A 14,580-nucleotide genomic window follows, 5' to 3' on the forward strand; every position below is an offset into this window, starting at 1 on the left:
TGCTTGGTCCAGCTCTGCATTCAAGTCCTGGATATCCTTGTTAGTTTTCTGTCTTGTTGATCTAATATTGACAGTGGAGTGTTGAAGTCCCCACTATTATTGTGTGGGAGTCTAAATCTCATTTTAGATCATTAAGAGCTTGCTTTATGTATCTGGGTGCTCCTGTGTTGGGGGTGTATATATTTAGGATAGTTAGCTCTTCCTGTTGGATTGATGCTTTGACCATTACATAGTGTCCTTCTCTGTCTCTTTTGATCTTTGGTGAAGTCCATTTTATCAGAGACTAGGATTGCAACCCCTGCTTTTCTTTGTTCTCCATTTGCTTGGTAAATCTTCTTCCATCCCTTTATTTTGAGTCTATGTGTGTCTTTGTATGTGAGATGGGTTTCCTGAATACAGTACACCGATGGGTTCTGACTTTTTATCCAGTTTGCCAGTGTGTGTCTTTTGATTGGGGCGTTTAGGCTGTTTACATTCAATGTTAATATTGTTATGTGTGAATTTGATCCTGCCATTTTGTTACTGGCTGGTTTTCTTTCCCAATAGTTGACCCATTTTCTTCATTGCATTTTTGGTCTTTGCCAACTGGTTTGCTTTTGCAGTGACTGGTACTTGTTCCTTTCCATGCTTATTGTTTCTTTCAGGAGCTCTTGTAGGGCAGGTCTGGTGATGACAAAATCTCTCAGTAATTGCTTGTCCGTAAAGGATTTTATTTCTCCTTCATTTACAAAGCTTAGTTTGGCTGGATATGAGATTCTGGGTTGAAAGTTCTTTTCTTTAAGGATGTCGAATATTGGCCCCCACTCTCTTCTGGCTGGTCCAGTTTCTGCTGAGAGATCTGCTCTGAGTCTGATTGGCTTCCCTCTGTGGGTGACCTGACCTTTCTCTCTGACTGCCCTTAGCATTTTTTCCTTTATTTCAACCCTGGTGAATCTGATGATTATGTGCCTTGGGGTTGCTCTTCTTGAGGAATATCTTTGTGGAGTTCTCTGTACTTCCTGAATTTGAAATTTGGACTGCCTTGCTAGGCTTGGGAAGTTCTCCTGGATAGTATCCTGGAGCATGTTTTCCATCTTGGATTCATTCTCCCCATCATATTCAGGTACACTGATCAAGCTTAGGTTAGGTCTTTTCACATCATCCCATATTATTTCTTGGAAGCTTTGTTCATTTCTTTTCACTATTTTTTCTCATGTCTTGCCTTCTCTTTTTATTTCATTGAGTTAATCTCCAACCTCTGATATCCCTTCTTCTGCTTGATTGATTCGGCTATTAAAACTTGTGTTTGCTTCATATAGTTCTCATGCTGTGTTTTCCAATGCCATCAAGTCATTTACATTCTTCTCTAAGCTGGTTATTCTAGTTAGCATTTCGTCCAGCATTTTTTCAAGGTTTTTGGTTTCTTTGCATTGAGTTAGAACATGTTCCTTTAGCTCAGAAAAGTTTGTTATTATCCACCTTCTGAAGCCTGCTTCTGTCAATTTGTTGCACTCCTTCTCAGTCAAGTTGTGATCCCTTGAAGGAGAAGAGGTGTTCTGCGTTTTTTCCATCTTCGTGGATTTACCTGGCTGGGGTGTCAGGGAGCTGCTTGATAAGGTCGCTTGTCCGCATGTGGAGGCATTACTGGGTTTCTAGGGACTCCTTCAGGTTACTAGGGAAGCTTCCTGTATCTTTTTTCTTTATACTGGGAGATTAGGCCCACCTCTTCTGCTGACCTGTAGCTGCTGCTGGGTTGTCAAGAACACCGTCCTGTTGCTACGTAGGCTTCCTGCATTTTTGTTAAAACATGTAGCCCAGTCCCACCCAATGGTGGGCTGTGCCCTTCTTCCGCTGGGCTGGATCATTCAGGGTTCAGCTCAGACTGTGACACTGGCTGCACAACCCACTGGAGTCAGAGCTTCAGCCCTCTGGGGTTTGTGGGGAGGGAGGGACCTGCCCAGCCACTTCCTCTCTCTCCCGGTGACGGGAGGGGGTGATAGCTCAGTCAGCAGGCTCTCCCAGCTGCCTTTTGGGCTTATGTGTTTGCTTAGATCTGTGCACCAATCTGGGATACCGTCCTGGATTATTATTCAACTCTGCGCTTGTAATTCCCGGCGCTTGACTGGCAAAGATCCCTGTTCTGTGTATTGCTGAGGCTTTGGGAGAAACACTGTATCTGGATCACAGGGCCAGAGGGGGAGCCTCTGACTCACCAGTCAGATGCACTTTCTAGGTGAAGCAGCAACCCTCCCACCTTGGTCTGCCCTGTCTGGGCTTTGCTCACCATCAGACCAGACCTGTTGAAATTCACCTGGTACCTCTGTTGGAGCTAGGAGATCTCTGGATTTCTCTCTCTCTCTGGGTGTTGTTCACTGCAGTTGTATCGATTCGGCCATCATGGATCTCACACAAGTATGGACATTTTAACAAAATTAATTTTTCCAATCCATGAATACAGGATATTGATCCATTTCTTTCATGCCTTACAGTTTTTAGTGTAGATTTTTTACCTCCTTGGTTAAATTGATTCTTAAGTATTTTGTTCTTTTTGATGCTATTATAAAAATAGGATTGAGTTATTAATTTCTTGGATAGTTCACTGTTAGAGAAATGCAACTGAGTTTTGGATGTTGATTTTATATTCCGCAGTTTTACTGATATTTATTAAAGGTATTTGAAGAAGTGGTAACACTCCTCATTCTCTTCCAAAGAATTGAGGAGGATGGAACACTTCCAACCTCATTTAACAAAGCCAGCATTACCTTCATACCAAAGCCAGATTAGGATACTACAAGAAAAGAAAATTATATCCCAACATCCTTGATGAAGATAGATCAAAAATCCTCAGGAAAACTCTAGCAAACTGAATTGAACAGCACATAAAGAGGATCCTCCACTATGATCAAGTGGGATTTATCCTTGGGCTGCAAGAATGCTTCAACATATGTAAATCAATAAATGTTATACACCATATTAACAGAATGAAGGATAAAAGTCATATAACCATCTCAAACGCAGAAAAATCATTTTACAACATCCAACATCACTTTGTGACAAAAGCTCTCAACTAAGAATTTTGTACAGAAGGAATGTACTTCAACATAAAGCACCATATATGACAAGACATAGACAGATGTCCACTCTCATCATTTCTATTCAACAGAGTACCAAAAGTCTTAGCCAGAGCAAGCAGGCAAGAAAAAAAATATAAAAGGCAGTTAAATTAGAAAGGAAAAAGTTAAATCATCTCTGCAGACAACATGATTTTCTATATATGAAGCCTTTCCTGATAGATTTGATTCCAACTATGCTGCCTGTAAAGTCAGAAACTCAAGTTCAAATAAAGCTTTACAAATCCTAATAGCTACTTTTTATTGAGGGCCAGGCACCCTGCTAATTTCCTTCCTGCATTTCCTAATTTAAACCTCACTACAACCTGAGGTTTCAAATTATTTTTTCAAGGGAGGTGAGGGATAAAAGACTACACATTGAGTATAGTGTACACTGCTCAGCTGAGGGGTGCACCAGTATCTCAGAAATTAACACTAAAGAACTTACCCATGTAATAGAAAACCACCTGTTCCCCAAAAGCTTATTTTAAAAATAATTTTAAGAAAACATGATTTTCCTCCACTTTGTAGAAATGAAAAAACTGAGGTCCAGTGGCATTAAGTGACCAGGGCAGGGTCACACAGTTTGAAAACAGTCAAATGAGCACTTGAAGACAGGCAGTCTAATGCTAGAGCCCAAGTGCTAACCCTTTTAGCCACACCTCCCTCGATTATGCATCTACTAGAAAGAAATCCTTGTATGGAAGGATGCAAAGACAACAGGGAATGAGGAAAACCAGTGCATTCAGACAGTTCCCCAGTCAGACACATGCTATGTGGCATGATGAGAGCACAAGACAAATTCATTATTTACTGAAGGGGCCAGACATTATAGTATTTTGTCCACAAGTGGCCACATTGTCCCTGATTCAGGCCAAATACTGGGCTAATATCCAGTGATACCCATCAAAACAAATAGTGCCTAAGTCAGGTGCATTTGTGATCTAGGGAAACCCCTTGCTATTTAAATCAGGCACTGCCAACAACAATAAAGGAATCTAGCCAAATTGGTTATTTATTGTGTCAGAGACTGCCACTAAACTGGGATGGATGGACACAGCGGGTAAAGCCTAATAAAGCTGTATTTTTGGCCAGGCATGGTAGCTCACGCCTGTAATCCCAGCACTTTGAAAGGCCTAGGCAGGCAGATCACTTGAGGTCAAGAGTTCCAGACAACCTGGCCAACGTGGTGAAACCCTGCCTCTACTAAGAATACAAAAATTCACTGGGCATGGTGATGCCCGCCTGTAGTTTCCAGCTACTGAGGAGGCTGAGGCAGAAGAATTGCTTGAGCCCAGGAGGCGGAGGGTGCAGTGAGCCAAGATCGCACCACTGCACTCCAGCCTGCACGACGGAGCAAGACTCTGTGAAAAAAAATTTTTTTTAGTTATATTATTTGCAGCCTCAAATATCATAACAATTTCCCCTAGCAACTTCATGGAGCTGTGTCACTTTCAAAGCACTTTTACTTACTGTTCCTCTTTTGATTGTCCCAACAACCTCCAGAAGCAGAAAGGGGAGACAGATGGTGTCACAAATAAAAACCAGAGCTTCCCTTAGAGTTAGTAAAATTGTGGGGGGTGGTACTAGAATCTAAAATTTCTTCTTCTCTATCCAGTAGTCTTTCTACTGTACCACAATTTACGATAATATTTTAGATTAGGAAGTGCTACACAGACAGAGTTTTACTATACTTATAGTGTTGACCATTCATTCTTGTCTGAATACCATGGGTTGGTTCCAAGTGGATATAAAAATAAATAAGAGATGATCCCCAGCCCTCAATTCAAAATACCATCTGCAGGACCAGAAAAGTTACATAAATGATGACAGAGCTTAGTTATATTTACATAGAATTAGAGCTAAATTTAAAATACTTCTTTGTCTTCAAAACTCTTCCTTAGACAAACTTTCTTCCACTCAGGAGTGAGAACTCACGTACTCTGGATAGGTACCAGAGCTTCAGGAAAGATTCAAAAGCAGTTTTGGCAGGTGGCCAGAGGTCCACAACTGAAGGCAGGAGCAAGTGACGGGTCCACCTGGAAGCCAGCAGACGCATGTGGCTGAAGTAAGAGATTGTCAGGGAGGCCCTGGACACCCAGAAAAGGAGGATGTCTGGAAAGGAACCATTAGGGGCTCTCGAGGAAAATTCAAGATTAGACTTGGGTATCCCAGCAGCAGACGGCCAGGGAAGGAGTCTGAGCCAAGTAGTGCAATCAGGTAGAGAAAACTGGGTGCCAGAAGAGTTTGAAAAGAACGAACTCTAAAACAGAGCAACTGAGGTGGGAGTGAAGTGAGAAACTGCAGAATAAATTCCCTGCAGAGAAGGAGAATGAATCAGATTGTCTCAACCTCTCAGCAGAGAAATGCCAGCCAGCACTTACTTACTGAACCCATGGGGACACAAGGTACTTCTGATGCCAAAACCTAGAAAAGGAGCTGGAGGGGAAAATAAAAGTGACGGATCCGGGGGTCTATCAGAGAAGAATATGCCACTTCTTAACTACAGAAAAAAAAAAAAATCAGTATTTACCTAGTGTATGGGGATTTAAATAAAAATTTTTAAAATGGAAGCTTATAAGACCAAGACAAAACTCTCATGAGATTATTTACCAGATTTTTTGTTTAATTGGAAAATATGGAGTGATGCTTTTTTCCACAGATTTGCTTCAGACTCCTTAAAATAGCAAGCTGCCCTAAAATGTAAAGGAGTCCTATTTGCAAATTTATATTTTCCTATCTCATAGAAGAATACATTGTGAGGTCCTCCTGTTTGTCAGTGTGTTACCCATGATGGAGTTTCTCTCTGAAAGGCTTCACAGAAAATGCTCTTTTAGAAATGAGAGACACAAAAGGAAATACCACAATAACCAAAATACACATTGCAAATTCCATTATGAGTTAAGGATTCACTAAGAAACTCAGCAAAGGCGAGAACCCACTGAGGGCTCAGCCTGACAGAGAATAAGGTGATTAAACAGCCAGGAAATTTAAGCTTCGAGTGCACCTTGAGCCCGGCTAGCAGAAACAAAGGACTCAGAAGTAGGGTTTTATTAAAGTTACTGGTGAGAACATCTGCCCACTTTACTGAGCCTTGTCTCCACAGGAAAATAAGTTTGTAGGAGGCAAAGATATTTTTTTCCTGTTACAAAATATCATAATATACTTTAAATGAGAAAGTGTCTTGTCACTTCTATTTTTAAAATAAAATTCTTTTAAAAGTCCCACGCTTCCTGACTTATGAAAACACATAATACCCCTATCTTCAAGCTGCCAACCTGTAATGAATTTCCAGTTTTATGCAGAAAGGAAGAAAAAAATAAAAAGACAGTGAAGCCTTCCCTGGTTTTGTGGTAGCAAGTGGTATATTCTATAATGCTGTTGTCGAGGTGAAAATTTCTTGTGATAATTACCTGTTTTGCTTCTGGTACATTTTCCTTACTCTCTATTGTATAAAAAGAGTTTTATTTTATATCTCTTGTCCCAAATAAACATCATTCGGTTAAATAGAACACAATTATGTATTTATACAGTTACTTAGATAAACCAGTCTTCAAATTATAAAAACCAAGAACATTGCTCACTTTTCATGAGTTGGACTCTGATTTGGTTTAGCTGTATTTACATGGTGTGACGGTTAATACTGTCAACTTCATTGGAATAAAGGATGCAAAGTATTGTGCCTGGGTGTGTTTGTGAGGGTGTTGCCAAAGGAGATGAACATTTGAATTAGTGGATTAAGAAAGGCAGACCCACCCTTAATCTGGATGGACACTATCTAATCAACTGCTAGTCCAGCTAGGATAAAAGCAGCCAGAGGAACGCGGAAGGGCTAGACTGGCTCAGTCTCCAAGCCTCCATCTTTCTCTCATGCTGGATGCTTCCTGCCCTCAAACATTGGACTCCACGTTCTTCAGCTTTTGGATTCTTGGACCTACGCCAGTGATTTGCCAGGGACTCTCAGGCCTTCCACCACAGACTGAAGGCTGCCTATCGGCTTCCCTACTTTTGAGGTTCTGGGACTCAGGCTGGCTTCCTTGCTCCTCAGCTTACAGACGGCCTATTGTGTGACTTCACCTTACGATTGTGTGAGTCAATACTCCTTAATAAATTCCCCCTCATATACACATCTATCCTATTAGTTATGTCCTGCTAGAGAATCCTGACAATACACGTGGTAAAGGTTATTCTAAAGAAAACCGTATGTTTATACTGCAACTATGAACAGAAAAATTAAGAAAACATCTTCCTAGAATATAGGCCTTACAGAAAATGCTCCAAGATTTTAACACTTTGTGTCTTAGGTTATTTCGATCATATTATTTCAAAATTCTCACTGTGTTCTTTAAAAATCAAGCCATTTATTAATTTTTATATTTCTTGTTAAGGAAAGAAGCCATACCAACTTGACCTGGCTAATAGCCCTAAGAGCAGTAATTGGAGCACGAACATTGTTTTCAAGGAATCTTACTTGTTCACACATTCTACAAATAACACAATATGGCTCCATGAGGTACACAGAGAACGAGTCAGTGCATGAGTACACATACACAGTTCTTCTGTGATGTAGGTTTGTCCTCTCTGCTAAATGCAGATCTACACCAGCATATCCACATATACTGGGGACCTCTAGGTTACAGTTTCTCAACCTCAACATCATAGAGGTTTGAACCTGGTTAATTCTTTATCGTGGGCATCAATCTTATGCATTGTAAGATATAAGGCACCATTTCCAGGCTCTATATACTAGATACCAGTAGCACCCTCTCCTGTGTCCAGACATGTTGAATATCCCCAAGAGGGCAAAATCGCCCCTGCTTGAGAAGCATTGATCTATAGTTTGAAGGGCTACTAACTCAAAATGAGAGGTTGTGCTAGTTCATCAGACCTGCTCAATGCTGTGACTTATGAAAATAATTCTAATCAATCATCAACACCATGCCACCACTATTTTATGTCTTCCTTCCTGACCCTACCATGGGCAATTCCATGAATCTAAAGTTTTTGCACATCTACTCGTGAGTTTTCTCTCAAACATACACATATATATACACACTGATATGGTTTGGCTGTGCCCCCACCCAAATCTCATCTGGAATTGTAGCTCATACAATCCCTAAGTTTCATGGGAGGACCTCATGTAAGGTATTTGAATCATGGGAGTGGATTTTTTTCCCAAGCACTGTTCATGGGATAGTGAATAAGTCTCTAAAGATCTGATGGTTTCATAAAGGGCGGTTCCCCTGCACCTGCTCTCCTGCCTGTGCCATGTAAGACATGCCTGGCTCCTCCTTCACCTTACCCCATGATTCTGAGGCCTCCCAACCACATGGAACTGTGAGTCCATTAAACCTCTTTTGCTTTATAAAGTGCCCATTCTCAGGTATGTCTTTATTAGCAGCATGAGAATAGACTAATACACACACATGCATGCACACACAAATCCTGGCTAATTGTGAGCTCACCATGAAACTTATGCTGACGAGGTGACCTGTCAAATTCAGACATCACATTTTTCCTTCTCAGGAATCTTACAGTGCCTTATATAAACTTCGTTCATAATACTTCATACTCTTTCTTATTGGCACACTCTCCTAAAATGCAAATTCCCAGAAGGCAGGAATTAAATCCTAAAATTTGACTTATTCTAAGGCCTCTCACATCAAAAGCTGTGATTTTGTTTTCGACTGTTTCCAAGCCAGACAAAGCTACTTCTATTTCCCAAGTTAGCCCCACTTTTTCTCATATGCTTTGTGCTTCCTTGTTCCCTAATTCCTTCCACCATCATATCCTTCTACCTACTAAATTCAGACCCATTTCATCTGAAGGGCAGCATCCCTGACCACCTCTCTGTTCTCCCTTGGAGTCCTTCATTAATGAGAGTTTGTTTCTCTGAACTAGTAAAGTCTGGGTTCCTTGAAACCAGGACCTGAGTCTCCTTATCATGCTTCCGTCTGGCATCTAGGGCAGGTCAGGCACAAAGGTGCCAAATTAAAACTTGATGAATGAACCAGCATATGCAACATACAATCCTCCCAACTCCCTCAGTGTTTTGGTAAAACCCTCTCTGTCATTCACCTGACTTCACTGAGAAAAATACTTTTTAGGTGGAAGGAGAACATGCCCAATAAAAAGTCCCAATAGAAACATATTGTAAAGAGAGACCCTATGTCTCATCACACAGTCCATAAAGCCATGAAAATTGTCTGCAGTCCAAACAGTAACTCTCCTTCTTTACTAAATGAATTCTGATATCTTGAAAAAGTGGGCCGGGTGCAGTGGCTCACGCCTGTTATCCCAGTACTTTGGGAGGCCGAGGTGGGCAGATCATGAGGTCAGGAGGTGGAGACCATCCTGGCTAATACGTTGAAACCCTGTCTCTGCTAAAGATACAAAAAATTGCCTGGGCGTGGTGGCACATGCCTGTAGTCCCAGCTATTTGGGAGGCTGAGGAAGGAGAATCACTTGAACCATGGAGGCAGAGGTTGCAGTGGGCCAAGATTGTGCCACTGCATTCCAGCCTGGGCAACAGAGCGAGACTCCATCTCAAAAAACGACAACAACAAAATGATAGAAATTGAGGCATCAAAAAATTTTTAATAGCTTTGAAAATTAACTACTTTCCATTCCTGAGCTTTTATTAATCTCTTTTAAACCCAATATTTAGAAAGCATTCATTTTGACAAAATAAACTTTCTTGTACTACACATTTGTCTAATTTTATCACAAAACCATTCAGCCTTATCTCTATAGAGCAGTATTTTGATAAATGTGTAGAATATAGTTTCCACCATGAAACAGCCCTGTATATGCCGGCCGAAGATTCAAAAAGAAGAATGCTTACCAGCTGAACAACTGTCTGTTTTAGGACCCAAGTAACCACAGCCTTACAATCAAATAATTCCCTGTCCAATCTCCCAAAACTCCAACGTATATCAAAGACCCACTTCAATAACTTGGGGGAGGTTTCATAAGTTAATTATAACAAAAACGTTTGGTAGAAGGGGAACAGCTAATTATTCTCCCTGTTTATATAATATAAGCTATGGTTTTATGGAAAAGCAATGAAAACACTAGATAAGTATCTGTGGTGTGGGTTAAGAGAAATGCAAAAGGATATTCTAGTTTCTATTTTGGCATTAATTAGTGCCCCATGCCAACGCCTTCTTGCCTTTGTTTTAATTTAAATGTAAATTCGGGTGAATTTTATATTTTAGATCCTTTCTATTCTTATTGACAAATAAGATAAGAGGAACATATCAGCAGAGAATAGGTCTTCTCACATGCCAATTAAAGGCATGATACTGCATAATTATTATGGGATAAAGATTAAGCAGATAAAGCTAAAAAGCCCTAATGGAAACATTTCAGATAAGGAAGAGATCAGAGAGAGATGAAATTGGACATATATCCCAACTAAAGCTTAAACTTCCTACACTTCTGAGTGACTTTGATCCAATAAACATTTATTGAATACCGATTGTTTGCCAGACAGGATTTGGGATAGCAGACACAAGTTGAAAAATACAATCTCATCTTTCAGGGTATTGGTATTCTCTGACCACAAATGTTACACTCAAGTTACATGTTTACATAAAGCATACACTGCATTGTCCAATGTGAAGCTCTGAGCCACAAGTGCCTATTAAATCTAAATTTATACTAGCCACATTTCAAATGCTCCATAGCCACGGGTGGCTAATAGCTACTAGCCATACTGGACATATGCATCATCACATATAGAGGCCTATCTACACAGGTTATTTCCATAAATAGATGGACAGGGAACAAGTGCATCATCACAGAAAGTTCTAGTAGATAGCACTGCATAGACTCTGTCCAGATGCTTCATGATTGTTCTACATCACTGATCCTGTGACACTAGGGAAACCATTTAGTTAACCTGTGAGTCTGTTTGTTTTGCCATAAACACAACCAAAATGTCCATCAACAAAGGGATGGTGGCCTGGTGTAATGGCTCACACCTGTAATCCAAAAACTTTGGGAGGCCAAGGTAGGAGGATTGCTCCAGCCCAGAAATTCAAGGCAGCAGTGAGTTATGATCATGCCACTGTACTTCGACCTACATGACAGAGCAAGACCCTGTCATTATATTAAAAAAGGAAGAAGAATGGCCAAATAATATGGCCTATCCATACATGGAATGCTATGGAGCAACTGAAAACACCAAATTAGATCAACATGTACCAGCACACACAGATTTCTGCAACCTAATACTGATAGGAATAAAGCAGGATGAGTTAAATATCCAATGTGATAGCATTTGTGTAAAACACACACTCATGTTGAAATCTACCACTGTTTTCTACAAACCTATCTCCAAATACACAAACATACAGAAAAATCTATTGACCAAACAGATAAGTGAAGTTACCTTTAGGATGGTGGCCACAGGGGATTTGCCCTTACATAAAATTTAAAACAAGGTAGTTTGCGGTAAGATATTCATATTTTCCTTATTAAGATGAAGATACAAATAGTCATCACTGCCCTATCAGTACTTTTTAGGTATCCATAAAAGTGCTTTGAATATTGTAAAACATTATTCTTGGTTAGAGTATGAAAAGAATTTGTTACAAGATGTTTAAGGCCTACAGAGGCAAGCAAACACATTGCCTGTGAAGAACAATCTGTGATTAGAAAAGTCCATTCTCCACTGTGCTAAAACTTGTTTATGGGCCAGCCAATGGGGAAAGATCAAATTAAGAGACCACGTCCCTATCCACAGGCTGCTTACATACTAACTGGAAGGCATATGTTTTTACCACAACGTGGGATGAATATCATGAACTGGAAGTCCAAGATGATACAAGAACTTAAAAAAGATTTGAAAGGAGAATAGGAAGAATTAAACAGACTAGTTTTGTGTCACGGAAAGGAGGGCAATGATTCAGGCAAGGCATATAAATTAGTAACGTGCAGAAATGAAAAGAAATGGGAAGAACTCTAGATTGCCTAGGGTAGAGTGCTTGAAAGAGAACTGAGACAGCCAGATCTTACAGGACTTTGCAAGCCATGGTAAAGAACTTGGAATTTATCTTCAAGACAGGGGGAAGACACTAAATTGTGATTTTCACTATGGGAGTGTCATGATCCATTCCATTTTTGTATATCATTCTGGCTACAGAACGGAAAGTGAAAGGAGAGGCGTGGCACACTCAGCAAGATCTAAGGGTGTGCCCTTAGATCCTGGACTGTCGAGGTAGCAGTGGGGATGGAGAAAACTGGGCTGACATCAGAGACAGCCAAGAGACAGAATGGTTGTGATTTGGATACAACTGATGGAGCAGATAAATACATTAGACTTCCCTAGCTGGATATATAGAAACTCAGCATATTTCTTTTAAATGCCATTTTTCAAATGTTAAAGATCTTCATCTTTTTTTATAGGTTCATAATCATTTATCAATAATCACCAAATCCAAAAAGCTCTGGAAATTCAAAGGTTTTCTGTAAGATGACAGCAAAACCTAACTTGAATTAACATGAAGTTCTTTATCCAGCCTTATCACATCCTGCATGAATATTCATATATTTCACTGAAGACATAATATTTCTATGATTATGGGGTACAAGTGGAGAACACAGTAGGTCTATAAGTTAATAGATGGTATATGTACTATGTTACCCACATAAAATATGAACAAAATCTGAATTCAGCAACACATTTGGCCCCCAAAGTTTCTGGTAAAGAACCGCAGGTGGAAAATTTCCACTTTCACTTTCCTGCTTTAAAGGTGCCTGAGATGGTGCTGATATATACCACTGTAACCACACAGCCCACATAGTTGTGTATATCTATGTGTGTGTTTGGTAGGGGGAATGGGCTGCAGGTAAATCAGCTGTTATTGTTCACTGTGCAATATGATCAGGAGTTAAGAATGTGTGTGTTTTAACTACTGACCTTTAGACATACATCAAATGAGACTGGACATGTTCATTTTCAGGGAGTTTTCATGACACTGCAGAGCAACTGCTACAGGACTAACCCCATGTATCTGTTCCCCTGGGGACTGACACTTGTTTCTACCACAGTGTCTGCTGGAAGAAGCCAGGGGTATCAAAAGAAATCAATCCCAGCCTCTACCTATAACCATCAACATTCATATATATTTTTTAACCACTGGCACAGCGCTCTGCGAGGGGATTTGGAGATTACAAATCAATGGTACCTGATTCCAAACTATTCCCAGGGAAGTTGTTCCAAAGAGGATGTCCTATAAATGTTGGTTAAAATGATACACTAGTAATAAAGAGGATACTAATCTGTAACACCAAGCATGAAGTGAGAAAGTCACACTGCTAAATTTGAATACGGCATATAAGAGGAGGGAGAACAGAGCATCTGGGGAAACAATTCCTTTGGTGAGTGAGATTTGGGGACAGGTGGGCAAAAGAAATTGAAGCACATCTTCCCAACTGACCTATAATATAACTCTCCATTGTTACCCCTTGAGGGACATTATTGAAGACTTACCTGAGTCATTAAGAAATTTTTGGAGTTGTATTTATGTTCACTTTTGGATTAAAACTGATCTCAAAGCAACCCTAGGTTTCTTTGGGTTGCAAAGACAGTGAAGTAGGGAGATTCCTGGTGGGTTTCCGCCTATCAGAAATACTGACCAGAGAGGTCTTACCTTCAACACAAGAAGGCTGAGCTCGAGTTGTGCCTGCCACCTGTCCCGGGAAACAAGAGCACTTGACCGTTTGAGACCTCTCTTCTATGCGGTTCTTATTGCAGCACCTGTGCACGGCGACCACCTCACAGGTCCCTTGCTTGATTTGGTGGTGGCCTAGTAGGTAATGGAGAAAAACAGACCCAGTGCTGTTAGAGGGAAATGACACCACCACAACCAGAACGATGCTATGATGACATTTTCCAACTTCCCCTGCTATGCTTATGAGTCTTTGTAACTTTTTATTTTGATACCATGTCATTTCAAATTTATATAAAGGCAGTAAGAAGAGTGTAAAAAGCTTCTGTGAACCTGTGGTAGGCAGAAATGAGGCCTCCAGGATCTTCAACCCCTGCGGTCACACCCATGGTTATGTTATGTCAATTACATGACAAGAGAGATTTTGCAGATGTGACTGAAATTAATTGGTTGCTTTTTGGTTTTTTTGAGACAGAGTCTCACTCTGTCACCCAGGCAGGAGTGCAGTGATGCGATCCCAGCTCATTGCAGCCTCTACCTCCTGGATTCAAGCAATTTTCCTGCCTCAGCCTCCTGAGTAGCTGCGATTACAAGTGTGTGCCACCACACCAGGCTAATTTTTGTATTTTAGTAGAGATGGGGTTTCATAGTGTTGGCCAGGCTGGTCTCAATCTTCTGACCTCAAGTGATCTGCCTGCCTCAGCCTCCCAAAGTGCAGGGATTATAGGCACGAGCCACCGTGACTGGCCAACTGGTTGATTTTAAGAGAGGGAACATAGCCTGGATTATCCAGTGGGGCCAGTGTGATCAAATGA

General features: G+C 40.6%; 1 protein-coding gene across 3 annotated transcripts in view; it reads right to left on the reverse strand.

Annotated features, from left to right (window-relative positions):
* TAFA4 (TAFA chemokine like family member 4) overlaps nucleotides 1-14,580 on the reverse strand; it is a 205,219-nt gene that overhangs the window by 14,453 nt on the left and 176,186 nt on the right. For all 3 annotated transcript variants that reach the window (XM_037743562.1, XM_037743561.1, XM_017542766.2), the window contains one exon: nucleotides 13,748-13,903. In XM_037743562.1, the coding sequence (XP_037599490.1) occupies nucleotides 13,748-13,903 (156 nt within the window). The remainder of the gene's footprint in view (nucleotides 1-13,747; nucleotides 13,904-14,580) is intronic.

The sequence above is a fragment of the Cebus imitator genome, unplaced genomic scaffold, assembly GCF_001604975.1.
Source record: "Cebus imitator isolate Cc_AM_T3 unplaced genomic scaffold, Cebus_imitator-1.0 Scaffold147, whole genome shotgun sequence".
Classification (NCBI taxonomy): domain Eukaryota; kingdom Metazoa; phylum Chordata; class Mammalia; order Primates; family Cebidae; genus Cebus; species Cebus imitator.